At 39.2% G+C, this 26,641-nt stretch overlaps 7 protein-coding genes across 7 annotated transcripts; 3 read left to right on the plus strand and 4 right to left on the minus strand.

Moving 5' to 3' along the window:
- Nucleotides 1–213: 213 nt before the first annotated feature.
- On the plus strand, nt 214–2,684 carry SYP32 (syntaxin of plants 32). The gene is made up of 5 exons (XM_008244360.2): nt 214–746; nt 1,138–1,388; nt 1,480–1,655; nt 1,995–2,180; nt 2,303–2,684. The coding sequence occupies exons 1-5, from the start codon at nt 497–499 to the stop codon at nt 2,460–2,462; spliced, it is 1,023 nt and encodes a 340-aa protein (XP_008242582.1). The 5' UTR covers nt 214–496; the 3' UTR covers nt 2,463–2,684.
- Nucleotides 2,685–3,207: 523 nt separating this feature from the next.
- LOC103340896 (serine/arginine repetitive matrix protein, putative (DUF936)) lies at nt 3,208–6,074 on the plus strand. Its single transcript, XM_008244359.2, has 4 exons — nt 3,208–4,574; nt 4,672–4,893; nt 5,021–5,112; nt 5,237–6,074. Exons 1-4 carry the CDS (start codon nt 3,315–3,317, stop codon nt 5,949–5,951), a joined length of 2,289 nt encoding a protein of 762 aa, XP_008242581.2. The 5' UTR covers nt 3,208–3,314; the 3' UTR covers nt 5,952–6,074.
- Nucleotides 6,075–6,705: 631 nt separating this feature from the next.
- On the plus strand, nt 6,706–9,800 carry LOC103340895 (uncharacterized). The gene is made up of 3 exons (XM_008244358.3): nt 6,706–7,428; nt 8,719–8,971; nt 9,308–9,800. The coding sequence occupies exons 1-3, from the start codon at nt 7,093–7,095 to the stop codon at nt 9,688–9,690; spliced, it is 972 nt and encodes a 323-aa protein (XP_008242580.1). The 5' UTR covers nt 6,706–7,092; the 3' UTR covers nt 9,691–9,800.
- Nucleotides 9,801–10,352: 552 nt separating this feature from the next.
- On the minus strand, nt 10,353–13,200 carry CAK1AT (CDK-activating kinase 1AT). The gene is made up of 2 exons (XM_008244357.3): nt 12,592–13,200; nt 10,353–11,523 (listed from the first exon to the last, which is right to left on the minus strand). Exons 1-2 carry the CDS (start codon nt 13,075–13,077, stop codon nt 10,648–10,650), a joined length of 1,362 nt encoding a protein of 453 aa, XP_008242579.2. The 5' UTR covers nt 13,078–13,200; the 3' UTR covers nt 10,353–10,647.
- A 1,414-nt stretch (nt 13,201–14,614) lies between these two features.
- Nucleotides 14,615–17,629, minus strand: ROP9 (RHO-related protein from plants 9). The gene is made up of 8 exons (XM_008244354.2): nt 17,226–17,629; nt 16,937–17,024; nt 16,702–16,811; nt 16,460–16,523; nt 16,306–16,370; nt 16,148–16,213; nt 15,892–15,998; nt 14,615–15,016 (listed from the first exon to the last, which is right to left on the minus strand). Exons 1-8 carry the CDS (start codon nt 17,322–17,324, stop codon nt 14,986–14,988), a joined length of 630 nt encoding a protein of 209 aa, XP_008242576.2. The 5' UTR covers nt 17,325–17,629; the 3' UTR covers nt 14,615–14,985.
- A 1,904-nt stretch (nt 17,630–19,533) lies between these two features.
- On the minus strand, nt 19,534–21,371 carry LOC103340892 (peroxiredoxin-2). Its single transcript, XM_008244353.2, has 3 exons — nt 21,053–21,371; nt 20,779–20,858; nt 19,534–19,949 (listed from the first exon to the last, which is right to left on the minus strand). The coding sequence occupies exons 1-3, from the start codon at nt 21,205–21,207 to the stop codon at nt 19,696–19,698; spliced, it is 489 nt and encodes a 162-aa protein (XP_008242575.1). The 5' UTR covers nt 21,208–21,371; the 3' UTR covers nt 19,534–19,695.
- A 2,458-nt stretch (nt 21,372–23,829) lies between these two features.
- LOC103340943 (protein NRT1/ PTR FAMILY 1.2-like) lies at nt 23,830–26,208 on the minus strand. Its single transcript, XM_008244412.2, has 4 exons — nt 26,112–26,208; nt 25,771–25,988; nt 25,099–25,649; nt 23,830–24,742 (listed from the first exon to the last, which is right to left on the minus strand). Exons 1-4 carry the CDS (start codon nt 26,206–26,208, stop codon nt 23,830–23,832), a joined length of 1,779 nt encoding a protein of 592 aa, XP_008242634.2.
- Nucleotides 26,209–26,641: the final 433 nt, after the last annotated feature.

The raw sequence follows: 26,641 nt of genomic DNA on the forward strand, positions 1-26,641 counted from the left end.
TAGATAATTACACGTGTCATATCATGGGTGAATTGTAACACTACGCAACGGTCACACTCCAGAATTACTCAGAGACAGAGTAGGGTGGAGTGGGTCGAACTACATTGCTCCTGGGCCTTAGCTTGTTGTTCCTATTGGACTTATGTTCTATCTGCAATGAGGGCCTCAAATAAAAATGTACAAAATAAGACTGAACTTTATTTACCGTTTTTCACCCATTTTCTTTCCTTCTCTCTCATTTAATAAAAATTTTGCCCAAAAGAAGAAAAAACAAACCTCCTTCAATAAAAAAAGTGCGAAAATTTTCACCACCATGATCCAATTCAAGGGCCTCCTGTGTTTCAGAGTACCCAATCTTTGCATCTAATTTCATCAATTCCATTCCATAATATAATACAGAGTTTCTGAACATAACAGAGCGTTGAAGTAGAATTTGTACAAAAAATTTCTTTTTCATTATAAATTTTGTTACAAATCAGTGAATAAAAGTACAGAAATGCATGGAAAATCGGGGCAATCCTCGTTCCGAGATCGAACGCAGGAGTTTCTGAGCATAACAGAGAGGCATCGAAAGTCCTCCTTCTCCACGCCAGCCAACGATGGCCCAGCATCGAGTAGCAATAGTGGCGCGAAGCTCGACGGACCTCGATCTGCGGCTTCGATTCAATCGGAGTTCAACAGAAGGGCCTCCAAGATTGGGCTTGGGATTCACCACACTTCCCGCAAGCTCACCAAGCTCGCACAATGTATGTAAAATCTATGCTATTTGCCAAAATTTTCCTTAATCTCTGATTATGTTAAATTATACAAGTTAATTGGTTTTGTTTGGTGTTTTAGAGATCACACTGTCAATATGGATGTGTAACTTTTGATCTGTAATTGTTCTTTATACATATATGCTTTGATTAGTGTTAATTAATTATGCTGAGACAGGATGCTAAGCAAAGGTTTGTGATGGAATTAGAATATGAATGACCCAGGATTTCATGGTTGTATAACAATGGGGGTATCTAGTCTTTAAATATTGATGTTCAATAATTTAGTATTGTTTTGTGATTTGTTTACATAAATGGAGAGCCTTGCTGATACTTGGAGCAACCCATGTTGAAACACAAGTATTGCTTTGATATTTTTCAGTGGCAAAAAGGACATCAGTGTTTGATGATCCAGCTCTGGAGATCCAAGAGCTGACATCAGCTATAAAGCAAGATATTACTGGACTTAATTCAGCAGTGATAGATCTGCAGCTGGCCTGCAATACCCAAAATGAAAGTGGAAACATCTCGAGTGACACCACAAATCATTCAACCACAGTTGTAGATAACCTGAAGAACCGACTAATGAGCACCACGAAGGAGTTTAAAGAAGTGCTCACCATGCGGACAGAGGTATATTGTATGTCCCTGCACATGGTTGTCTGATGAGCTTTATTATTTGACTAGAATACGAAGTTCAACATTTCTTGTTTATATATGGCAGAATTTAAAGGTTCATGAAAATAGGAGGCAATTGTTTTCTTCAAGCACTTCAAAAGAGTCAACAAATCCGTTTGTTCGCCAACGTCCAGTTGCTGCCAGATCAGCTGCTAATGCATCGGCAGCTCCTCCTCCATGGGCCAATGATTCTGCGCCTTCTTCGTCACAGTTATTTCCTAGGTAAATTTCCACGACACTAGGCATCAGCATGTTTTACAGAAGTAGTTATTGTGACCATATTGTTATATTCTAAAGGCAAGTTCTTATTAGGGGCCTCAGCCTCAAATTCATGCCTAGTGTTCTTTTTATAACTTCCAGTGCTATATTAATCCCATTGTTAACCATGACTGGCTAAGCAGTGTACTTGTTACATGGAACCTTTTGATTGCTTCCTTTCATTTTGGAACTTGGGAGAGAAATAGTGCTGTCATCTTCCTAATGCTGCCTGTAGTGAATCATATATCCTAGATCCACAACTTCAATTTAGATGTCAATGGCATTGTTTCATATTTCCTTCAGGAAGCAGACAGAGATGGAATCTCAGCCATTACTGCAACAGCAGCAACAACAGGTAGAACAACAAGACAGCTATATGCAGAGCCGAGCTGAAGCTCTTCATAACGTGGAGTCAACAATTCATGAGCTGGGTGGCATATTCACACAATTGGCAACCATGGTTTCTCAGCAAGGAGAGCTTGCAATCAGGTTTGTTTAGCAGTCATGTTAAAGTACTTGGATGGGTTCACCTTTCGTCACTAACAGAAAACACAAGCTTGTAGAATAATTTTTTTTGGTTAAATACTCAATATTGGGGCTGTGGCTGGCAGGATTGATGAGAATATGGAGGACACACTGGCCAATGTGGAAGGAGCACAAGGGCAACTGGCCAGGTACTTTAACAGTATATCATCCAACCGATGGCTAATGATCAAGATATTCTTTATACTTATTGTATTTCTTATTTTTTTCTTATTTTTTGCGGCATAAGGATGAATAAAAATTATACAAAGCAAAGGAAAGTAACAAAGTGATATTTTCCTTTGTATTTTCTGTTATTTGAAATATGAAAGTTGGCATGTATGGACTACATGTGAATTGTGATAGGAAGTGTAAAGTATTTTTGACAATTTTTCTTGGATTACATTGTATTCCTGATTAGTGAACAATGTAGTTTTGAAAATAATCATGACAATGAATGGAGTTAGCTCATTAGAGTTGCAGTTAGCACTCTGCACCACCTTAAGGAAATCAACTTCCCTACATACGTTTCACACAACGAGAATCATGCATCCAAATTTTCACTCTTCGCGAACGATTGTTTGTATGTGGACCTGAGTTATAGCTGCATATTGTATATAGTGTGCAGTTTTTATTGCAGAGTGACTCAACATCCCATTGGGGGGACTTGCGTCCTGCCTCTCCGCATCCTTTAAAGTAGAGCTCCGGCTATCTGTTGTGCATGGTAATATTGTTCCAAATCAAACAGATGTATGCGCTTATGAAACTATGACTTCACAATTCACAGGCATCTAGTATTAGTATATACAAAATATTTTTGGCTCAGATTGTTAATGTTGAATGGAAGTGTGGGAAAGTAAAGAGACAAAAATGAAATGTCAAATGAAAAGTTTGGGATTGGAACCATATGACGTGGGATTTTGCTACTGGAAGTTAACCTTTCTCTATTTCTCTTTAACTTCTTTTTTTTTTTTTTTCAATTGGGATGGATAGATAGTGAAGGGATAACGTAACGGTAACGTAGCACCTAAATTCAAACAACGGTAATAGTAATATTAAACAGTGAGCGGGAATTTGAATTTGAAATCTCGTAACGGCCAAATGAGCTACTGGGTCCCCCTTTTCAGTAGCCAATGCTCTTTCTCACACACACTCATCAAACCTCTCCATCTATATTCTTCTCTCCTCTCTCAGTCTTCTTCCTCACCCACCAACACCCCCACACACACACACAAAGCACAGAGCTGCTCAACAATGGCGTCCCTCACACCAGGGATCCTCCTGAAGCTTCTCCAGTCAATGAACTCCGCCACCAAAGTCACCGGCGATCACCGTTCGGCTCTCCTCCAAGTTATCGGCATCGTCCCTGCTCTCGCCGGCTCAGACCTCTGGCCTAACCAGGGCTTCTATGTTCAGCTCTCCGACTCCCTCAACTCCACCTACGTCTCCCTCTCAGATCGTGACACCGACCTCATCCTCACCAACCGGTTGCAGCTCGGCCAGTTCGCCTATGTTGACCGCTTCGATTTCGACTCCCCTGTTCCTCGCGTTGTCGGAATCCGCCCCATTGCCGGCCGCCACCATTTCGTCGGTACCCCAGAGCCTCTCGTTGCTCGAATCTCCGCCTCAAAACGCGAGTTTGTGATCCAGCCCGTGTCGGATTCTGACCAGTCCACCGATTTCATGGCGATTTACTTATCCAATAAGAAGCAGGAGCAAGTTGTTAGGAATGACAACAAGGAAGCCAAGATTGAGAAGACAAGATCATCGAGGCAGCCTCTTGCTCCTCGAGACAACGTGAATTTGGGTGGGAATTCCAATTCCAATTCAAATTCAAATTCGGATGAGCCTAAGAAGATCTCAGATCGGCCGGCTTCAAGGTTTTCATCTCCTGCCGGTGCAAAGAGGTCGGTATCCGTTGGGAAGAAGAATGTGGCGCCCGCGGAGAGAGATCCGTCACCCGCCGGAAAAGGAAAGAGATCGGGATCTCCGGCGCCTTCAAAATGCGTGGTTCCGAGCTTAGTTGTGGCAAAGGAAGAGAACCGCAAGGTGTCTAAGGAGCCTGCGATTATAGTACCGTCCAGGTACCGTCAGCCGTCTCCGACTGGGCGGAGGCAGCCATCTCCGAATCCCCGCAGGGCTTCGCTTTCTCCTGGTAGACGGTTGTCTGGGGGAGTGAAGGACTCAGCTACCAGGAAGAAGATGGCAACTATCGTTGCAGGGATTTCTAAGGTTTCTGAAGCCCTTGTTGGGTCTGGAAAGAGTAACAGGAAGGGCTGGGATGAGTCTCCGGCGGTGGAGCAAAGAGAGAAGTCTGTGTCCAAGAACAAACCAGATTTTCAAGCAATTTTAAGGACTCAGGTAGTTTTTTCCTTAATTTGCATTGCAATGACATTTTTAAAATTTTTTGCTTATGGCTCTGTATATTCTGATTTCCTGATTCTTTCTATCTTTGCAGGCTGCCCTTTCGAGACGATTGAGCGATGCTCATGGTCGAAGTCCTAGTGGCGGTGATGATTCTTCTAGCGATGAGAAAACAAAATCTGGGTCACCTGAAGATTGCCTGGCTCAAGAGAAACCAAGCTGTACAGCTCTGGGCATCACTGTTCATGAAAGAAAATGGACTGATGGGAGTGTTTCACTTGATGCAGTCTCTTCAGACCTTGCAAGGCTTGGAAAGGTAATGGCGGGGTTTTAATCTTGGAATGTATTAAGCATAAGATGCATTAATTAGACATAAATTTTGTCATTGAAACAGCAGGATTAGTTATTGATATGAATTAATTCAAAACCATATCTAATTGCAGGAGGCTTTGCAAAGGAAAGTTATTGCATCTGCTGCTGCAGCTGAAGCCCTGGAGGAGGCCATTGCTACTGAATCTCTTGTGAGGAAATTAAGGTAATATGATCATTGCGATGGTGTGCCTTTGAATTCATTGAAGATGATGCATTGGCTGTATAATCACCATTCATCACAAGTGACTGATGTGAACTTGAATTTTATTCTCCTTTGTCTATTTCAGCATGTTCGCAGAACTATCTTCCACATCCAAGATTGGGAACCCTTTGCCCGCCATTGACCGGTTCTTTTCAATCTACAACGAAGTTCTTAAATCAACAACACTTGTTCAATCAATTGCCAGCAACCACAATGCTGATACACCTTATAATGACAACATTCCAACAGAGCAATCAAAATCTGTTTCTCTCTGGGTTGAAGCTGCCTTGGCTACTGATCTTGGGGTTGTCTCTCTTCTTACCACCCAAGACAATGAGCCTCCATCAACCCTGCAGAAAAGTTTGTCAAAACGACAATCTCTCAATGCACCTGCCAAAACCCATATGAAGATTTCTTCTTCATCTTCTTCACCAGAGTCCAATGCTCATGTTGGGACGTGGACAAAGGGTCGTGGCATGAAAGATACTGCTGAGCTTGCAATGAGTCTGCAGTCTGAGATGCAAATGTGGTTTCTAGAGTTCGTTGAGAAGGCCCTGGATGCCGGTTTTCGGGTGTTTGGAGAGTGTGCCGCAGATGGTGTTAAATTGCCTCTCGACTGTGGCTCCATTGCAGCTGTTTTATCACAGTTGAAACGAGTGAATGAGTGGTTGGACCGAGTTGTGTCAAAGAGGGATGAGCAAATGAATGAAAAGGTTGACAGGCTGAAGAGGAAGATCTATGGATTCGTTATTCAACATGTCGGGACAACGTTTGACAATGCACCCCTTGCTTCATCTTGATTTCACTTCCATTTCAACATATTTTGGTCTTTGTAATTCGATTTAAATCTTCTACATGAATTTGAACAAATTGTATCCTTTTCAGCTGAAAATGATAATTGATTCCTTTTGAATTTTCTAGTTCCGGGTCTAGCAAGCAAGTTTTCATATTCTTTTTTTTTATACTCTGCTTCTTTTCTAATAGCAAGTTTGTCACTATTGGTCAGTTATGTAGAAGCTCATCACCTCAATAAATTCAAGCTCACAAAATTTAGAGTGGATTGATTTAGGTTAAGATTTACTTGGACTCGATCATGCTCTGTTGAACTTGGTTATACTTGGTCCGAAAGCGCTAGTATTTTTCTTTCTATCTTTGGAAGAGATCCTGAATTCAAGTTTCATTGCGTTAACTGAGAAACAATGTAAATACGGGCATGAATGCCATATCTTAATTGTAGTCTTTCATTTTCGGAGAATGAATTGAAAAACATTAAACTTTTCTCAACCTACATTTGTGTTACTCTTTTGGCATGGACTATCAAGGGCTCGTTTTGGTCCTTTGGGTCCCAATCATCTGCATTGAAGCCACGCCAGATGCCTCTTATCCTGAAACAAAAACCAGGCCCACTGGGCCCCACGCCAAACCAAACCATCATGACCGCCCATCAAAATCTTGGTCACGGACACATCCGACGGCCAGGCTTCACCCACATCCACAGCCCAGAATTAGATTTTTTTTTCTTCTTTTATAAGCCCATCACAGATTCACACACCCTTGCCATGTAATGTTGGTTGAAAAACTCAACCAGCGCAACATTTTTCACACATACGCAAAGCCACCTCCTCCTCCTCCTCACTCGTCGTCACGAAAGCCTCGCAGGGTTTTTCTCGCTGTCTCTCAGAGGAGACACTGCTAGCCCTCTTCACTCGTCACCCGAGCTCACCAAAACGATTCGTTTCATTTCAGCTCTCCCGTTCTCAGATCCTCACCAACCTCAACAGCAATCTGAGAATCCAAATCCTCCCAAACCCTAATCTTTTCCCTCTCCCATTTCCGATTTTGCCCTCCAGCTCGCGCCTGAGCTTCGTCACGAAACCGTAACTTCAAAAAACCTGCTGTTTGGCAACGCGCGGTACGTCTAGACTTACGCTGGGTTAAGAAATGGTGGGAGGCGGGAACAGAAAGGACGAGTCTGTGGTTCTGAATAGCACCAACGTGTTTGCGGCGCTCGGGAGCTTGAAGAAGAAGAAGAAGTCCGAGAAAGGTTCCTCCAAGAGCTCGAAAAGCGGCACAGCTCAGAATCCTGAGGAGGCCGAAAAAGAGGTGTTTTGGGCTCCTGCGCCCCTCAACGTGAAATCGTGGGCCGATGTCGATGACGAGGACGACGACGACTACTATGCAACTACAGCTCCGCCCGAATTGGGCTGGGCCGGTGAGGATTCAAAGGTGGCCAAGGAGACTGAGCATGAGGCTGAGCATGTGGAAGTCGGTGAACTGGTATATTTTTTGGCCTTTTTTTTGCATCGTGATCTTAATTTTGGATGGTGCTAAACTTGGAAAGCATGCATTGTATATGTGTGGGAATGTATCTATTTCTGTTATAGGAAATGATCGGTCCTTTTCATGATGCAGCTGTAAAAGGCGGTGCTTTTTTGCTTAGTTTTGTTTAATTGGTATTTGGAAATTGACATGACAACACATATGGAGATTTAATGAGGAAAACAAGTCATAGGAACTGTGAAATATCACTGATGTTTGCTGAAGCAATTACATTTGGTTGTTTTTTTCTACTTTTGGAATGATTAAGATGATTACTGAAAGGATTTTGATGATAACATTTGGTAGGAGTTATGGAATTTATTGATATTCATATCTGTTGATTTTGTGGAATCCTTATCTAGTTTGTGTTATTCTTTCAATCATTTCATTTAACGGTAGTAGATGCGAATATTTTAAAGTCCAAATGTTATTGCATTACCTGTAAAGGCTTATCATCTACTCAGTTTTGTGTGCACGTGTTACGTTATGCATCTTTGATGTTATGATCTGGTCTTGGTGGCTTTTGTGGAGACATTTGATTTTGTCTTTTTGCCACCTTGACTTGTTAGAATTGAATTGCCATTATTCTGTTAGAAAATAGCTATATCCTTTGTCGGAATCCATGGCTTATCCATGATCGGTTTCCTTTCAACACACCTCACCCGCACGTGTACCTGCATTTCATGGAATTGAATTGCCATTATTCTGTTAGAAAATAGCTATATCCTTTGTCGGTATCCATGGCCTATCCATGATCGGTTTCCTTTCAACACGTGTACATTGTCGTGAGACAGAAAACTCACCCACACGTCTACCTGCATCTCGTGGAAATGATTCTCCTTCTATAGTGGATGCAATGAAATTTATCTTTTGTTGCTTTCATTATGGTAATATAATAAATTGATTTCTGTTATGAAAACATATTTTTATAAGGCAAAGTGATAGGTTTGCAAGTAGCTTTTATGGTTTCATTGTGAAAACTCAATGTGTATCCCAGATATAACCAAAGAAAATCAAGTAGATAACCGTAAACTGGAATGTGTGCGTGTGGGTGTGTTCTTCTAAGGGTACTTATGCTTCTCTATTAACTTAATGTAACAATCATTTATCTTTTCGTAAAGTCAACTAACTCCATCAGTCTTTAAACCTAAGATGTTGATGTTGTACTTTTGAATATCCTAAAGCATTTGAGTGAGTACTATTCCTCTGGTTGGATTGTTTAATTTTTATATTTATCCCGGATTCCAGGTAAGTGAAAGCGAGGAGGAAGGACTTGATGAAGTCGATGATGTTGACGAGGAACATGAAAATGAACTTGAAGCACCAGTGGAAACTGAGCCACTTAAGAAGCCCCCTGAAGCTTTCTCAGCTCCTAAGGATACTGAAAGGCAGCTTTCTAAGAAGGAACTGAAGAAAAAGGGGCTTGAAGAACTTGAAGCTGTTCTTGCAGAGCTAGGATATGGTGCCAAAAGCGAGACCGGTGGCCAAGATGATTCCAGTGGTAATATAGCTTATATGAATATGATTATGCATTCCAGTTCTTGTTTAGTAATTGTGTATATATCGTCTGATTTTTTTCTTCTGGAAGCTTAAATACTATGCTAAACATCAACCACATACCTTATCTTTATATATGATAATTGGCCAGTTAAGAAGTAGGTTGGAAAACTAATTTATGCCCTCCTCTGTCTTACGTTCATTTATTGGGCTTTTCATCAAATTTGATCTCTTCCAAGGAATAATGATCCATGTACTCTTGCAACTTTCATCATATTTGATCAGTTCGATTTTTGTTATTTCTTACATGGGCTGAATTTTTACCTACCTCTCCATGCAGGTATTGCACAAGAGAAGAAAGTAGAGAATCTAAATGGCGAGGTAGACAAGAAGGAGAATGCCACCGGGGAGAGCAAAAGTGCAAAAAAGAAGAAAAAGAAGGATAAGTCATTGAAGGAGCCAAAAGAATCCCCGGACCAGCCTGATGGCATCGATGTTGCAGCAGCAGATGAAGATGCTGGGACAGAGAAGGGAGAAAATACATCCGCTGGTGATGTTAAAGAGCGGCTAAAGAAAGTGGCATCCATGAAGAAGAAGAAATCAAGCAAAGAAATGGATGCAGCTGCCCGAGCAGCTGCGAGTGAAGCTGCTGCTAGGAATGCAAGGCTAGCTGCAGCAAAGAAGAAGGAGAAGAACCACTACAATCAACAGCCGGTGCGGTAAGCCGGCTATAGATCTTTAGTTTTTGTTTCTTTGTTTTCTCTTTCTTCTATATGAACTTGTACTCTTGTTTATTTGTTGAATGGAAAAATAAACCTCGGTGGTTTTGCGAACTTCACTTTTAAGGAGATACTTCTTTTACTTGAAAGAAAAAGGAAAACTATGATTATATCGTATTCTAGCAGCACTGCTCATAGATTTGAAAACTACTGTCTTCCTTTTGATAGTGCTTGTGTTTTTTTATGTGCGTCTTGAGGACCTCAGCAACTCCTCCTGTGTAGCATGTGCTGGGTTCTAAGACATTTTCCAATAATCCATCCAATTCAACAAATTATCTTCTGGGTATTTTTGTTTTGATCATTCCGTACTGTCAGAGATAAAGGGTTCGAAGTTATACTTAAATTCAATGCAATCTTTGAGATAAGAACTGATGTGGGTTAATTGCTGCAATGGTAGGTTGTGTCATCCTGATACGCATTTTTTTCCTTTGAGGTTTTTGTTTTGAAAGATCCTTTGTTGTTGCTTTCAACCCAAAAGGGCAAAGAAGATTGATTGTTCTCCATTTGATTTTGAAATCTTCCACCTTGCATAGATTTCAAAAGGAGGGGATAGAGCTTGACTTGAGGATTGCAAAAAGAGGGGATCGGGATTTGTAGATATAAGTCTACAAACAAGTGAGTAAACACTCTGGATTTATTTTTAAAATCTTGAGCCGCTGATTAATACAACTGTTATAGGTTCCAACAATTTTAATAGGAGGGTAGAACAAATAAAAAGACATTCAAAATTCTGGGGGTGAAGATTTTTACAACTAGCCATCACATGGGAGAGTTTCTCCTAATAATACTTTCACTCGAACAAGGCTGAAATTTGAAGAAACCATACTTTCGATTCCCTAAAAGCTTCCAAGCAATAAATAACAATAACAAGAACAATTGGTATCACCGTTATCCTTTGAACTCAGGAAAACTGAATGTATGAACCAGTTGAAGTGGTAGTCGTATTCACCCGGGCAAAGTCGTCAAAATCAGAGTCTGTACCCATATCTTCGTATTCTTGCCAGCCACCGGGAGAGTCTGAACTCGTATCTTTGGTGGGAGGGACGTGCAGCTCAGATAGAGGAACTGGAAGAGGCTCTTCATTGAAATACTTGTCTTGGAGCAGTTCCATGGTCGTAGCTCTCCGAGCTGGGTCATAGCAAATAAGTTTCTTCACCAGGGAGACTTCATTGGGGGAACGGTTTCGCAGGCAGGCCTCTATACCGGCCGGATTTTCTACTTTATTAAATGATATTATCCTGTAATCAGGAAGTTTAACACAACCAGGCCACACCTCCTCAGTTAAGTTTCCCAGGACACTGATGATCCTGCTGAGCTGATCAATATCAGCAGTTCCAGGAAAAAGTGGCTCCAGCGTCAAAAGCTCTGCAAAAATGCAGCCTAATGACCATAGATCTATCTCTAAACCATAATCTGTGGATCCATAGAGTAGTTCAGGGGCTCGGAACCATCGAGTTCCAACACAGGACGTCAGAGCTCCATTTCTATCATCTCCACCCTCCTCTGCCTCATATGAATAAGAACCCTTCAAAATATCATCCTCTATGTCACTCGTTGTACATGTTGCTAGACAAGATGTATCTCCATCAGGAACACTTGTTTCTTTATCAAGTTCTTTCGCCTTCACCTCATCTAACACTCGAAAATATTCTTCTTTGCTCATAGTTCCATGTTCTTGAACTCTGTACCCTGCTTGACATTGGCTGGGAGTGCTTTGTGCATATGGTTCAGGGTTTTCATCATCAGGAACATATCCAGGCTCTAGGAGTATCCTTGCCTAAAAATAGAGACAAAACTAAATGTTCACTCCTACATAAGTTAATGAGGACATAACTCCGAGCTGTTGAAATGTAAAATTGTAGAAAGCACCAATCAAAACCAAATATGAAAAAGTACTAACATAACGTTAGACATGTTTAAATTGACATCTTTGTCAGCATTTTGGATAAAATCAAGTCTACAAATATTCTAGTTAAGACTGAAGCCCTGGAGTTAGCAGCTATCAAAATTCCAACTTATGATAAGTGAATGGCTAGTTAGCAGGCAGGCACTTCATAACAAGTAATGAGTTTAAGTGAATGATTTCTTATTACACATAAAAGATGCCAATCTTCTGCAGCCAGTGCATGAAGAACGACGATACCAATCCTTTCTCAAACTACAGAGAGCAATGTGATGATATGCTTCCTCAAAATTAAAATTCAACTAATTCCAGATCGTTCTGATATCATTTTAACTCGAAAACTCTCCAACACAAACAACCAAACAAATCTAATTTGTGTTTTCATACAACAAATTATCACATAATTCAAAGTCAGTCAAAAAAATCAAAATCCAGTTTATCCAAATCATTCTATCAAATATAACAAATGTGATCATCTGAGTTCTGATAAAGATTAAAGTAAAATGCCAACCTTCCAATCAAGACCTGTACAAAACCCCTTAGACCACAATGGAAGACCAATCAATCAAAATAGATGCAGTTGCCAAATTTAAGAATTTTAAGTACAGACTGACACGTAATGCCAGTGCATTGAAAACTAAACCAGTTTGCTCCTCCTAAAAGCCGTCCCCTTCTCTCACTCAAAACTTTTTTCATTGAAACATGTTACAAACGAAAATCCACAACTTTATTATGATCCAAAGCAGCTCCAAGAAAATCTAATCCACTACATGCCTATAAAAGCACGATTACATTTCTTATTAGAAAACTTAAAAGAATCATTAGCCCCTAATGTGACTCAATACCCATCAATAAAACACCAAAGTTTCGCAATTTTCTTCTGAAACAAAAACAGAAAAGGAAAAAAAAAAACAAAAGCAATCCGCGAGCAATCAAAATTACCTGACCAAAATCAGCCAACTTAAGCACACCATTATCACCAATCAACAAATTACTGGGCTTCAAATCGCGGTGGACCACCATATTCCGATGACACGCGTCAACTCCAGATAGGATTTGCAGCATCCACCTCTTGACCTCCCCGCGCCCAATCCCACCCTCTCTCTTCTTAGCGCTTCTGATCACAGTGGCCAAGTCAGTCGTCAAAAACTCTAACACGAGCACAGCGTCCTCGTCCTCGCGCCAAAAGTACTCGTGCAAAACGACGACGTTGGGACAGCTGTGGAGGGCCTGGAGGGCCTCGATTTCTCGAAACCCCGACTGGTAGTCGTGGACCTCCTTGAGCGCGACGGTGAGTTTGTCGGAGAGTCGAATGGCTCTGTACACATCCGAGTAGGCTCCGGATCCGACCCGCTCGAGGATCTTATACTTTGCGATGATTTCGGGCCGGCTGTGGATGCTCCAGCTCTTTGCTGGCGGAGAGTCCATGTCAATCGGAAGAGGAAGAAGAAGAAATGCGCTTGCGAGTTAGAGCTTCTGATTCTGAAGCTTTAATTTTTTTTTTTCCCCTTTTTCTCGATAATAGCTTGTGAACAAAACGTGTTAAGGGGTTTCTTTTTTCCTTGGGTTATCTGAACTATACATAATTATCAATTTATCCTCTAAATATTTATTTTTTTAAATTAAAGCCTTCAACTATAAAAAATAAAAAATATAACAACTAGGGAGTCGTCGTCAATTTTTTGAATGTCCATTCAAATTTCCATCAATATTAAGAATAAAATCGTAATTTTAGATTTAAAAAGCCACATGTGAGAAAATTGCAAGATTGAAAGCACACGGGTTACCACAGTGGTTATGGCCCTCCTCTTTTTTCTCTACTTGGAGAAACACTTATATGAAATGGATATCCCCAGTCAATCATGGTATGTCATGCGTGATCACTTTTCTACGTGTCAATCTGTGATTAGTCAGAGGTAGAAACAGTGCTTATCCCTATTTCATATAAGTCTTTCTGCCTTGCTTGGCACCCAAGATTGAAATTTGAGTGTTGTCTTTCCTCCCAATGTAACCACACCAAAAAAAAAAAAAAAAAGCACAAATAAGGCGTAGAAAGCGAATAGCACCCTTGATATTTTTGTAATATAGTAGGGTAAAAGAGACATTATCTAACAGAAGGCCAGAGGCCAAGTCCAAAATCTCAAATTCGGAAGACTTTGAAAAAAGCACAAGGAGAGAGAAATTTTATAAAAGAAGCCAAAATGGACAAAATTGCCCTTATTTATTTTTGGATTTCCTAAGGAATCCTTTACATTTGCATGTCTTTGATTTGAAAGTTGAGAGGTTTTTCTGTCTTTTTTGAAAAAACTTTAGTTTTTTCAAAAGTGAAAGTTTTTTTATGACTAAATCTTAAATTTACTTTAATTTTATTCTATGAAGATTTTTGAGAAAGATTCAGTTTCCTGTTCATTGGTTCTTAATCCTAGAAAGGTTTGAATTTTTGTCCACTGGGAGATGCGATGAACCTATGGTGGGCCTTGGCTCATTATATATACAGCCAGCCATATGAAATGAAACCAGTGGCAGCCACTGCAGTCTGCAGGTGAAAGCCAATGCAAGCTACAAATCTTGTGGGTAGAAAATACAAGAGATGGTATGTTGATCATTAATGCAGTGCAGGCTCACCCTACCTGCCTTGCTTAGGCAAAATCATCAGAGACATATACATATATATGGGACCACTGCATTGATAATGTCTCTACCTGGCTGCATAAGAGACTAGCAGAAGCTGCCTCCCCCTGCAGCCATTTATGGTACATCTAATTCTCTCTCCTCATTCATTAGGGTCTTTCAGGAGAGAGAGAGAGAGAGAGAGAGAGAGAGAGATGGTGTCAGTAAAGTATTCACCACATTTATTAATTCTTCAATCTCCGCTTCGGTTACCAGAGAATTGCAGTCTTAATAAGATTATGAAGATCCAAATGCAGACATTAAAACTAAAAAATCTTTGCAAGATTGTAGCCGCTTTAAATCAAAGAGGATCCATCTTAATTAGTTATGAGGTTCTAAATAGCTCAAGGGTGTCGAGGAATTAATAATGTGATACAAAGCAAACAAGTTATGCTTCAGAAGAAAACCATACACTGAACTGAAGAAAAGATTTCCCTCCCTAGTAGTAGTAACAATACATGAGAGAATGAACAATTCCCTCCACTTCCACTTTCCAGTCAGTTTGCCAAATAAAAACAAAACATTTTTCAAATACTTCAGCTACAATACACACATAAGAAATATATGGCCTGTCAGGATTAAGCTTGTAAAACCCCCCAAGAGAAACCGTAAAACAACGTTTATATTCGAAAAGGCAGTGGTTAGCATTCCTTCTCAGGCTTCGCCCTAAGCAGCACAGCCTCCACACACAATGCTCCTGCAATCAGTAAGAGCAACACAAAATTTACCACACAAGATGCCCGTAAATTGCATCGATAGACGGATCATTCAAGAAAACGATGTGGATGTAAAGTGACTAGACATAGTAAGATGTGGATGGTTATGAGGATGACTAGTTAATGGTTATCCTCCTCTCTATTTTAAGTGGGCCAGAGTAAAGAGATTATGATCAGTCATATACTAAAAAGTTTGTAATCAGTCATATGAGCCATATCTCGGTCTCATGCACATCGTTTTCTAGATTACTAGATTAGCAAAAGTTCTACCAACTGAGCCAGCTCACTTAAAAAAAAATTAGTGTGATTCCAAAATCTACAATTCAGGAATTATTTGGCTATTTTGACATGAGGCACATATCTGGATATGACAAACACAGTTATGTTGATCCCTGAAGTGCTCCATATCAGTTTCTTGGACCACAGGAGGCTCCAGCCAAGGCAGCAAACATTTATGAATTGAAAGACACATGTTCTGACCATTTTTCGGGTTCGGCATTTGGTTTATTTTATCTTTCTACATACACTTCACTTCACCAATGACATGTTAATCTAATGGCACATATCAATTCTTAAGCAGCGGTTGGGGTTCAGGATCCTACATTCAAGCGCGAGAAAGAGTAGGCAAGGATTGGGATTTGCGAGGCGGAAAGCTACTTATACTTGTGTAATTATCTCTTATCGATTGGCAAAACAAAAAGTTAGATTTCTCACAAGGAGTTGTGATTCTGTTCTTGAAATAGATCAGTCTGTAAGTCCTTAGGTGGAACTACTTCATTCCCTGAACAGCTGAACCTCGTAATATTATTTTCCCTTGAAGATGAAGAAAAAATATTAGAGCAACAAAGGTACTTACACAATTGAGCAAGCAGACCTTCGGTGACTTTTCTTCTTAGCCATATCCTTCCTTCTTGGAGGTTGAAGAACAACCTTAATGGCAGTATCAAAAACAGCTTTGACATTCTGACCAACCAAGCAGAGTTTATAATTCAGTAGTCTTAATTGTCAAGCAAGTACTTTATACTATTTAACAAGTTTAGCAATCGTATTCGTCTTTAAAAAGATTAGACATGAAATATCCCCTAAATTTTATATTCTTCTAAGTTGTCTACCTGCTGGGTCTTTGAGCTGCACTCGATATAAGCTGCAGCACCTATTTGCTTTCTCAGCTCTTCTCCCTGCATATTAAGCATAATGAGCTTCTTTTCCATAATCCAAATGCTTTCTGAAAGCAACAATCTTGAAGAACCAAAATAAACAAAACAATCACCTGAGCTGAAGTTATGATGTTGGATCCCATATGATCAGCTAGATATCCCATGTCATCGCGGAGATCTTAAATATATAGAAGATATAAGCATGGTGATATTAAGAACACCCTAAAGCATTATTGGGGAAACAAAATTGCCAAAGTTGATGCCTACCTAGCTTTGTCCCAACAAGAACAATTGGGACATTAGGTGCAAATCGACGAAGTTCAGGCATCCACTGAGAAATATATTAGAATGGATGAACTTTAATCAGTGAAACGCCAAATCCAAGTATATGAAGAAACAAACTCAATACTTGATGAAACATTATTCATCTTCCCAATTTGAAAGACCACCCAACCCAAAAGGTGACAGGAATTATTAAAATGAAAAGATATTGGCCATGGAATCAGTACCTTCTTAAGAACATTCTCATAGCTTGCGTTACTAATTAAAGAGAAAGCTAACACAAATATGTCTGCACCTCTATAGCTTAGTGGCCTCAACCTGCTGTAGTCTTCCTGGCCTTTAAAACAAAAGACAAGAAAGGTCAAGTTGTGAGAAATAAACAATTTAGCAAAATCCTATCTACAAACCATGAACAGAAAGAGCAGAAGTAAGGAAACTCAGTACAAGGGAAGACCAAATTACCTGCAGTGTCCCATAGCCCCAAGTTTACTATATTCCCATCCACAGATACATTAGCACTAAAATTGTCAAAAACTGTGGGTACATAATCCTGCCACACCAAAAAAAAAAAAAAAAAAAAGAGAGAGAACAGAAATTGAGAGAGAGTTACATTTTCAGCATACAAAACAAGTAAACTGGAAAAAGAAGAAGAATAGATTGAAATTGTAAAAGCAAATCTATGGCAGAAATATCCATAGATGCAAGAGAAAACAAGGAAACGGAAAGCTTTTGTTAAAGCTGAAGGACTCACAGTAGGAAACTTGTTGCTGGTGTAACAAATAAGCATACAAGTCTTCCCAACAGCTCCATCCCCAACTGTGACACATTTAATGAACTTTGAAGCACTCATTCTCTCAACCCCACAACTTGAAACAGCAGTTGGTAGCTCTGTAGCAAAAGAACTTGGACAAATATATATACGTAAAATGATATTGAAAAGTTCAGCTTAAAGAAAGCAAGAGGGCTGGCTTCAAATAAAAAGTTGAAACAGAAGCAATGGAAGAAGAAGTAGAAAGAGAGCTGAGAACAGTGTGTTGAGGTGTGAGATGATATAGAAGCCAAGGAGAAGTCCTCTTCTAATTTCCAATTTCAAGAAGAAAGATTTTAAATTCAGCAAGCAAGAGAGAGAAAGAGAGAGTTGTCTTGTTTGTGGTCAAAGGGTGTAGCTGCACTTTTTAGTCCCTCTAAATAAATTTCAAATCCAACAGAAATATTTTTTGAATTACAAAAAATGGGCCCCTCTCAAACGGTACCTAATCTATAGGTCATTTTGGTCCCTTTATTGCTGGTTTCCAACTTGCAGTCACATTGATGGGAAGAAATGAATTTAAAAGAACTTGGAGTTATACTGACAACCAAAATGGTGAGCAGTAAAAACCAGCTAGAATGTTACTTCTTTCTGGGTAAAAAAACATTACAGATGAACAATTTTCCTTACGATATATATATATATATATCATTACAGGAGAATCATTTTTTGTTACAATTTCACATCTGATTTAGTTCTTAACCTTGACATGTTGACCCTTCTATGTGCTTTTAGATACTGGAAAGTAATTTGTATTTTCAAAATATTAAGAAAGGTTTTCATTTGTGCGTAAATCTTTCTTTACGTAGTTTTTTATTGTTCTTTAATAGATGCTTCACTGGTGAAGGCTTTTTATGTTTTTTATGAGTACAAATTTAGGGAAAGGGGAGGCTATCCATTTCAGATACGGGAATATCATTATTTTGCTATTTCTAACTAATAATGCAATGACACATAAAAATGTTATATTGTGTGTCATTACGCTGTTAGCCGAAGATAGCAAAAAGTATTATCTTCGTTTCAGAAAAACCTCTCTTTATTTCAAGACCAAGTTATACCAAGACTTTTTTGAGGATTCGCTGTCGAAGGCATCTAAATTCATCAAAGGACTACCTTTTTTACACATGCAATCACCTGGATGGATTATTAAAATTTTGGAGCCACATGCTTGATTGCCGTCGACCATGGTTTCCGATTTCGTCCAAAAAAAAAACATTAGCTAGCTGTTCAAATTTTCAACCCAAAAAAAAAGAAGAAATAATTTCCATGAATCCTAATTTATACACATGTTTCAACAGTTTTACCAAGACCCCCGTTAGGTTTCAACAATTAGCATTTGAATAACAAATTTTGCTTTGCTTAATTAAGGCTCTCTGCCCAAAAAAAGCCACGATTCAGCTGTCTCCTCTGAGAGAAATTTGCTTACACCCCAACAGATTGCATTGCACAATCGAATTGCCTTTTTCATTTATGCAGCCAAGTTCAATTAGTTTGAATGATTATATGGCAAGCTTCCCAAGTAACTGCGGGTTCTTAGGTGATCCTGTGTCGTTTAAAGTTTAACCAAATATGTCATTTTTTGTATTAAAATGTTTAGCTTTAACAACCACCTTGGTTTTGGTGGGAGGAAAGGCCACAGGGTCCAGGTTCAACTATCACATTTGAAATGAAGCTGTAGGCAGGCACAATCACCCAAATTCCAAAATCACCATTTGTTAATCTATCTGGTCTTTTTTCTTTTTTTCTTTTTTTCTTTTTTGTTGTCAAAATAAGATATATTTCCTCCCTCTTCCTTTCCACCTCATATGTACCAGCCAAAAAAGAAAGAAAAGTTGTAACAGACATGCGTAAGGTCAGTGATCTCGTCTTTCTACACCCAAGTTCGAGTCCCTCTCTCAAATACCTAAGTTCGAGTTCCTCTCTCCGATACCCAAGTTCGAATCCCTCTTCCTATAGACTATCACTTGCTAAAATAAATAAACAAAAACAAAGTTGTATTTCAATATAGGTCCTTTATTTGGACTAATGATCAAATGTTGAACTCTCCGTAACAGGCTGAAAACAAATGTTATGAATCGGTATGTTAATTTGTTGGGTTCCACTTTATATAAATTAGGTAATTGATACTGATGTTAAAGAGAAAATTAATTTGTATTTAGCTCTAGGCCTAAGCAATATTTGAATATGCCCTGCCTCAGGTATCCCCATATGCAGGTAAACATAGAAACAATGCCTTCAAGTAGTAAGAAACTTTATGGCAATCCACAAAACAGCTCCTTTATTTTCATTAGAGAAAGTACTCAACAGAAGATTTTAAGATCCACATAGCCCAAAAAAGCTAGAGGCAATATATAAAGGGTGGCTCAAGTCTCGATACAAGGAGGAGCAAGCTAAGGGTGGGAGAATGGAATATTCAAAGAGCCTTGAGGATATCATCCGCACTGGAGACAGTAAATTCTCCTCCGCTTTCAATATTTGCAGCCTTCACCTTGAGGTCATCGACTAGGAGAGCAAACCTCCTAGAACGAGTTCCAAGTCCTTTCTCCGAAAGGTCAAGCTCAAGGCCAAGGTCATGGGTGTATTTTGCTGAGCCATCAGCAAGGAAAAGGACATGCTTGTTCTCAGGGAATGATTTTGCCCAAGCCTTCATCACAAAGGGGTCATTCACTGCAAACAGGAACCAAAGCTTTATATTAGATATCTGACTGCACATAAATGAACTTTCCTTTGTAGAGACTATAGACTTGAATTCAACGGCATTTTCTATGGATCAATAAGAGTAAACCACCAAGTAAGCGTGAAAACACGTATGTTCAGTGGGTGAAGTCACATCTTATTCTCATGATTGATTGTTAGGGGTACAAAAAACTTCACATGTTCTTTCTCATTCACAAACTGATGTGGCAACCCCATGACAATACCACATCAAGTAGTGTAATGACCATATATCGTAAATGCACAGCAACAAGCAGCGGGTGATAACACAGAACACGAATGTTATCTTATGTTAGGAAGCTGTGTTTGTGTTCATTGCAGAAGAATAAAAAACAAACTAACCTCAAGTCTGCAAACATTACTCATTCAAAATAATCCAATAGGTGTTCCGGCCAACATAGGATGATCTAATCAAATATCCAGGAACACTTCACTAGTTTTTTTTCTTCTTAAGAACACTTGATTAGTTACTATCAGTAACTGTATACATAGGAAGCATTTGACTCACTCAAGTTAAGTTCTTTGTCTTCAAAGAATCATGAATCTCCTTAAACTCTTATATCCCACATGATATTATCTAAAACACTATAATTTATGATATTATGAACCTATTATCCAGCCAAGCCAACCATATCATAATAATATGTATGATCATTGATCAACTGAAGAAAAGTGTTTTGGCTTAGTCTATGAATCCACACATCAATCAAATTCAAAGAATAATCCTTGAAAAGTGCCACTACGTTGCTGCTTGTAAACCAAAATGAAGTGAGAGCTTTACCGCTAAGACAGAGAATTTTGTCAACACCCTTTGATTTAAGCTCGTCTGCCTTCTCAATGAATCCAGGCACATGCTTCAAACTGTAAAACCATAAACACAGAAGAAACCAACCTCGAATTCTCAGCCAAAAACTTTAAAGCATAAAAAATATTAACATATATCAAACACGAGGGCAAATTAGGCTCGCTTTGTATAAATTCAGAGGAAAGCAAACACAGGGTTTACAGAAAATTCTTTATCCCAAAAATCGAAGATTGAGATATTGAGGGTTTACCTGCAAGTTGGGGTGAAGGCACCGGGGACGCCAAAGAGGATGACTTTTTTACCGGCGGCGATTGAGTGGATGTTGACCGCTTGGACCTTGTCCTCCTCGTCGAAGTAAGACAGAGTACCGTCCGGTATCACATCGCCGACTGCAATCGGAGCCATAGCTTCTGATAAACGGTTTTGGTGATTGAATGGTTGATCCGACGATGGAGGATGGAGCAATCGGATGTGTAGTTTGTGTACACAAGTCGCTGTGTAGAGTTTTTATACAGGGAGTAGAGTGTGATGGATTTGAGGGATTTTTTCAGCTGGATTTGATAAACATTTTGGGGTCCCGTCCTTTTCCTTTTTGTGTAATTTCATTTTTTGGTCTGTGATATGATGGTAAGTTGGTAACGGTCGGTTCGGAGCCGGGTATGGTAATATCGCCTTTGTCCCTGTCCCTATCTCCTATAAGAATTTTTGGGGAATTTCCGTCTCTGTGAAGGAGCTACCACCAAAACTCGTCCCAAATCCCCAATTTTTTATTTTACAAAAATATTCATTTGTAACACTTATCTTTAACCTTAAATTATCTTTTAACTCAATTTCATTTAATTGAATTATAAAATTCAACTTATTGACTCAAAATAATCTCAATTTAATTTGACAAAACTAAATGTATATTATATTATATAATCATGCATGGTTATATTATATTATAAACTACTTAAAGATAAATATATTACTTATCGGCCGTGTTCATATATGAGAATAACAATATCATCTCTGGCCCATTCCCAATCGAGGATTTTATAAATTTGGGAATCCCTGTACCAGCCTCTTATTTTTCCCTAAAATATCCCCTCATTAGAGTTGGGGACCTAGCCGATGAGGATTTATGTTATCCCTACTGAGGTATAACATTGAATGCGGACATGTCGGTTTGTGGAATGAACAATGGGATATGAAAATGAGAGATGTTCATTCTCGTATTGGGAACGTTGGGAAATGAAAACCAACAATGGTAATTTTCTCTTATTTCCATGTTTGATTTGTGCAATATTAGGGATGGAGTTTTTAAGTTTTCCAATCATTCAAAGTTATCAATGAAAAGTAGTATTTGAAAATTAGAATATGGGTAATTTAATCTAAAATGGGTATTACATGTTTTCCCATGGGAAAAAGATTTCCAATATGAGCCAAGGACATTCCATTATCAAGAGTACCAAACATGAAAAATACAATTTCCTATCCATTATTAAGTCTCTAAACTTTGAACCAAACGGGCTTTTATGGGTGAAAATATAATAAATAAAAAATAAAAAATCAAGGGCCAAACTTGTAGGTAGTTGAATTTGTGAAGAAAATAAATGATAATAATGATGAAATTAAGTACATTCCATGTATGTAATGTTATGATTAGAAAATTTCACTATACATAAATTATAATTAAAACAATTTATTTTAAAAATACAATTTAAAGATCATCTCTACAAAAAAATTCATCAAATTAAAGAATATTTAGTAGTTAATATGTATCAGGTTCTTGTCATGCCAATATCATACATTTTAAGAATGTTCAACCCAAACTTGACCCGTTTAATAAACGTGTCATGTCGAGTTGACCCACTAATTTCCCGTGTGGGTTTCGAGTTGTGTATCGGGTTGACATGCTAAGTGGTAGCAATTAAAAGACAAAAAAATTAGAAAAAAAAATGAAGAATAAACAAATAAACAAGTTGGCGATTGGCTGGTTACACGAGTATATGGTGGGTTACATAGGTATTTTACTGAGTTAGCGGGTTGGCAGGTTGACTCACCATGAACCGTTTTGTTAACAGGTTACATAGGTATTTTAGTAGGTTGCCCCGAAACCCACCCGTTTATTAAACAAGTCATGGCGAATTAACCCAAAAAAGACCTTAAAATTTAATCGCATGGGTTTCTTTTCTTCCTTTTTTCCCTAATAGCACTTCCATTGCAAAGCCCTCCTCGGCAAAATGCCACCCCCCCTCCCCAGGTTGAAGAAACCCACTCTATCGCACAAATCTAGCCCGAGCAAATGGTGGGCTTCACAAAAACTGGGCAGGCCCAAAGGCAAGAATAGCTCGAGCTGTTGCTTGAAGGCGCTAACATTAGCAAAGAAAAATTTTATAAAAAAAATTGAAAAATATTCAAAATATTATACATACCTAACTATTTTTTTAATTATTAATCTCATACATAAAAATAAAATTAATCTCATATGAATAGTAATTGCCATTGGGTTGCCATGGCAATAGGTGGAAAAACAAAACAAAAAAATTGTCAAGACAAGCACTGCTAATGTGAATAGTGCCTTATTTGCTTGCGCTTTTGTCATATCGCCATAGGTAGGAGTGCTCTAAGAATTACTTCATTAAAGCCCATAAGCAAAAAGGCTATCAGGCCTCGATAGAAATCCAGACTACCAAGAGACACCTTGCGACACTCTACATAGAGAAACAATGCCAATCTACCAACTAAGCAAGTGAAAATTCTGCTCTTCGGGATTTGCTTAACTGAGAATGTAAAACTGAAAATTCTGTCCACGCATAAGAAGTTGGAACCAACTTGATTTTAATTCAAATACACAAACCATGTGTAGACTCATATTCTCAAATCATAATAGTCATTGGATGTGTAAACATTTCAAAATTTTTTTACTAATGTGCAAACATTTCAAAAAAATGAGAACACATGAGCTAAACTAAACAGAGAATTTGCAAGGGGTTTGTAGCTCAATGTTCGAATTCCTCTTCTCCAATATCTATTGTATCAACATCAAGCAGAGAAGATAACTGCATACTCGCCGGACTTGGACAAATCTTCCATCTCTTTTGTGCCCTCTCCCTCATCCCAAATCTTCTTGTCCTCACAATGCCCATATAACCAACTACACAGTAAAAAGTAGAAGAAGTTTACCACACTCATAGCAGTAAGAAGCCAATAGTAATAATCATAGTGAGCCCTGTTGAGGTCACTTGAAATCCAGCTCACACCATCTTTTTTGGTCACATCATCCACAATGCTCACAACCAAACTCCCAACCAAGCTCCCAAATCCAAACCCAAGTGACAAAAGAGCCACTGCAATACTGGACATGCTCTTTGGGAACTGAGAGTAGTAGAATTCTAGCTGCCCAATTGCATTCAAAGCCTCTGCAAGTCCAGTGAGGCAGTGCTGTAGCACTAGCCAATTGGCAGACATGCTCACTACACCCTTTGGATAGTTCAGAAAACCCTCCTGAATTGCTGTTTTTCTTCTCTGCCTCTCAACCTCTGCTGCAGCAGCTGTGGCCAAACAAGAGATTACTAGTCCTGCCCCAATTCTTTGCTTGAAGCTAAACCCACGCGGCCTTTTTGTGTACTTGGATACCAATGGGACTAGTATCCGGTCATAGATGGCCACCCATATTGTCAGGGTGAGAATGCCAAACAGGGAAAAGGAGGCTGCTGGGATTTCGATTTTGCCCAGGAAATGCCTGTCCATGGTGCTTGCTAGGAGCACAGGGAATGCGTGCTGGGCGATCGTCACCCCGATCATAATGCCACTAGACCAAATGGGCAGGATTCTGATAAGTGCTTTCAGCTCTTCTACTTGCCTGACAGTGCACAGACTCCACGGATCTTTGGCCAACCCATCAGGGCCTATGTCCTTCTCAGGGCTTTTGATCATGCAAGCCTTATTTAGGTACCTTAGATGAGCCAAAAATATTCAAATTAGACCAAGTGGATGAGAAAGGTTAGGGAAAATAATATCAGGAAAGGTTAAGGATTTGATCCGTTCCTGTGATCAATAGACACAAAGTTATTGACACCAAACTTAAGCCAACATTATTGTATGAGCCGGTTTCATATGTGATAGTTCTCTTCCAACATATATGTGTGACATAAAAGATCATTTATAACAGGCTCATATAAAAGTTCCTCCTCAAATATGGGTTTCATTTGTTTTGGTTTTTATGTACAATATAACATAAAATATCATAGCTAAGCCTAAGTTCCATAAGCTTATAAAATAAACATGATTATGCAATCTATGTTCATGTACCTTAAATTATCCGTTGGAGTGACAAACTTTGAACCTTTGGGACTATGCCATGCATCAAAGTTCTTTGGTGGCAATGCCAAGTGCCTGTTTTTCCAAGCTGCCGCAATCGCTTGAACAAGGCCAGCAGACAAGTTCCTGTTTGGAGGCACCTTAACATAAAGGGAAGATCCCAAGAGAAACAGAAGACTGGACAATAACATGAGGCCTACAGGAACTCCAAAACCCACAACCCAACCAAACTTAACTTGAACATAGACTATCACTGTCACTGCAAACATGACTGAGACTCCAACTGAAGCATAGTACCAATTGAAGAAGCTCTGCAAAACCCTTTCATTCTTGGGGCTGTCTGGCTTGTCCAGCTGGTCTGCTCCAAAGGCGAGTGAGCATGGCTTGATCCCTCCAGATCCAATGGACATGAGAACAAATGAGGCAAACAGAAGCATCACTTGGCCTGTGTTTGCTGAGACGCATTTTTCTTTTGATGGGTCGTCACAATGGACTGGTCTTGCTTGTGGAAATACTGCTGTTAGCCATAGCAAAATCTCCCCCTGCAAATAATTTCATAAATCTCTGAAATCTAAAGTCAAATAAGCACATTCTGATCATTTGTATGTGACAAGTAGGCACAAAAATACTAATTGTATGGAGAAGTTGAGCAAATTTGCTTACAAGTAGGCTGACGACTATTCCCAATGTGATCACACGAAAGCGACCCAAGTGAGAATCGGAGAGAAAAGCCCCGATGATAGGCGTGAAGCTCGACATGGCTGACCACAAGAACAAGATGCTAGCTCCGGTGGCGTTCTCCATGTGATATTCAGATGTCAAGTACAAGATCATATTTGCTTGAAGCCCATAGCTTGCAACCTTTTCCAATGCCTCGTTTGCTGCACGTATGAAATTCACATAAACTTTTGGTTCTCAAAGTACAAATACATTATACATATATACAGAAGCACTCAAGTGCTCCGTAAGTTAATATTAAATACTTAACAAGGGATGTCACGTACAGATGATACAAGGCATGGTTCTAACTCCACCCTTCTTGCTTGTGACCAGTTGGGCGGGATTGCTTTGCTCTGAAGAGAGCTCCATCTCTGCAACCATCGGATTGGTCTCAGAATGAATGTATGATCAAAGAATGCAGTTAGAGAGATGGACAGGCAGATTTAAAGCTTTTACAAAGACAACAGCAACTAAGCGACCATCATCATAAATCATTGTTACTATTTAAAAAAAACCCAAAAAACATATCATTTTCACTATTTTGTTTCTGCCACGGCATCTTCCAGTTTGGATTGCACTATGCAAAAGATGGCCTTAAATAATGTTAATTTAGTTTTCAATGTTTTTCTTACGCTACAAAATTACAAAATTGTCGCATAGAGTTTATCATCACCAAAAAGAATAATAGAGCAGTATTTTGAGCAGCAGCAGCAACATCAGCATACTATAATTCTCGATCAGATCTTTCTGTGACCACAAATACAAAAAGATACAACCGTGGATGGTTTCGAGGTCGGACCAAATTAATTTGTTT

This window comes from Prunus mume, linkage group LG8 (assembly GCF_029339155.1).
Source record: "Prunus mume cultivar Tortuosa linkage group LG8, ASM2933915v1, whole genome shotgun sequence".
In the NCBI taxonomy this organism is placed as follows: domain Eukaryota; kingdom Viridiplantae; phylum Streptophyta; class Magnoliopsida; order Rosales; family Rosaceae; genus Prunus; species Prunus mume.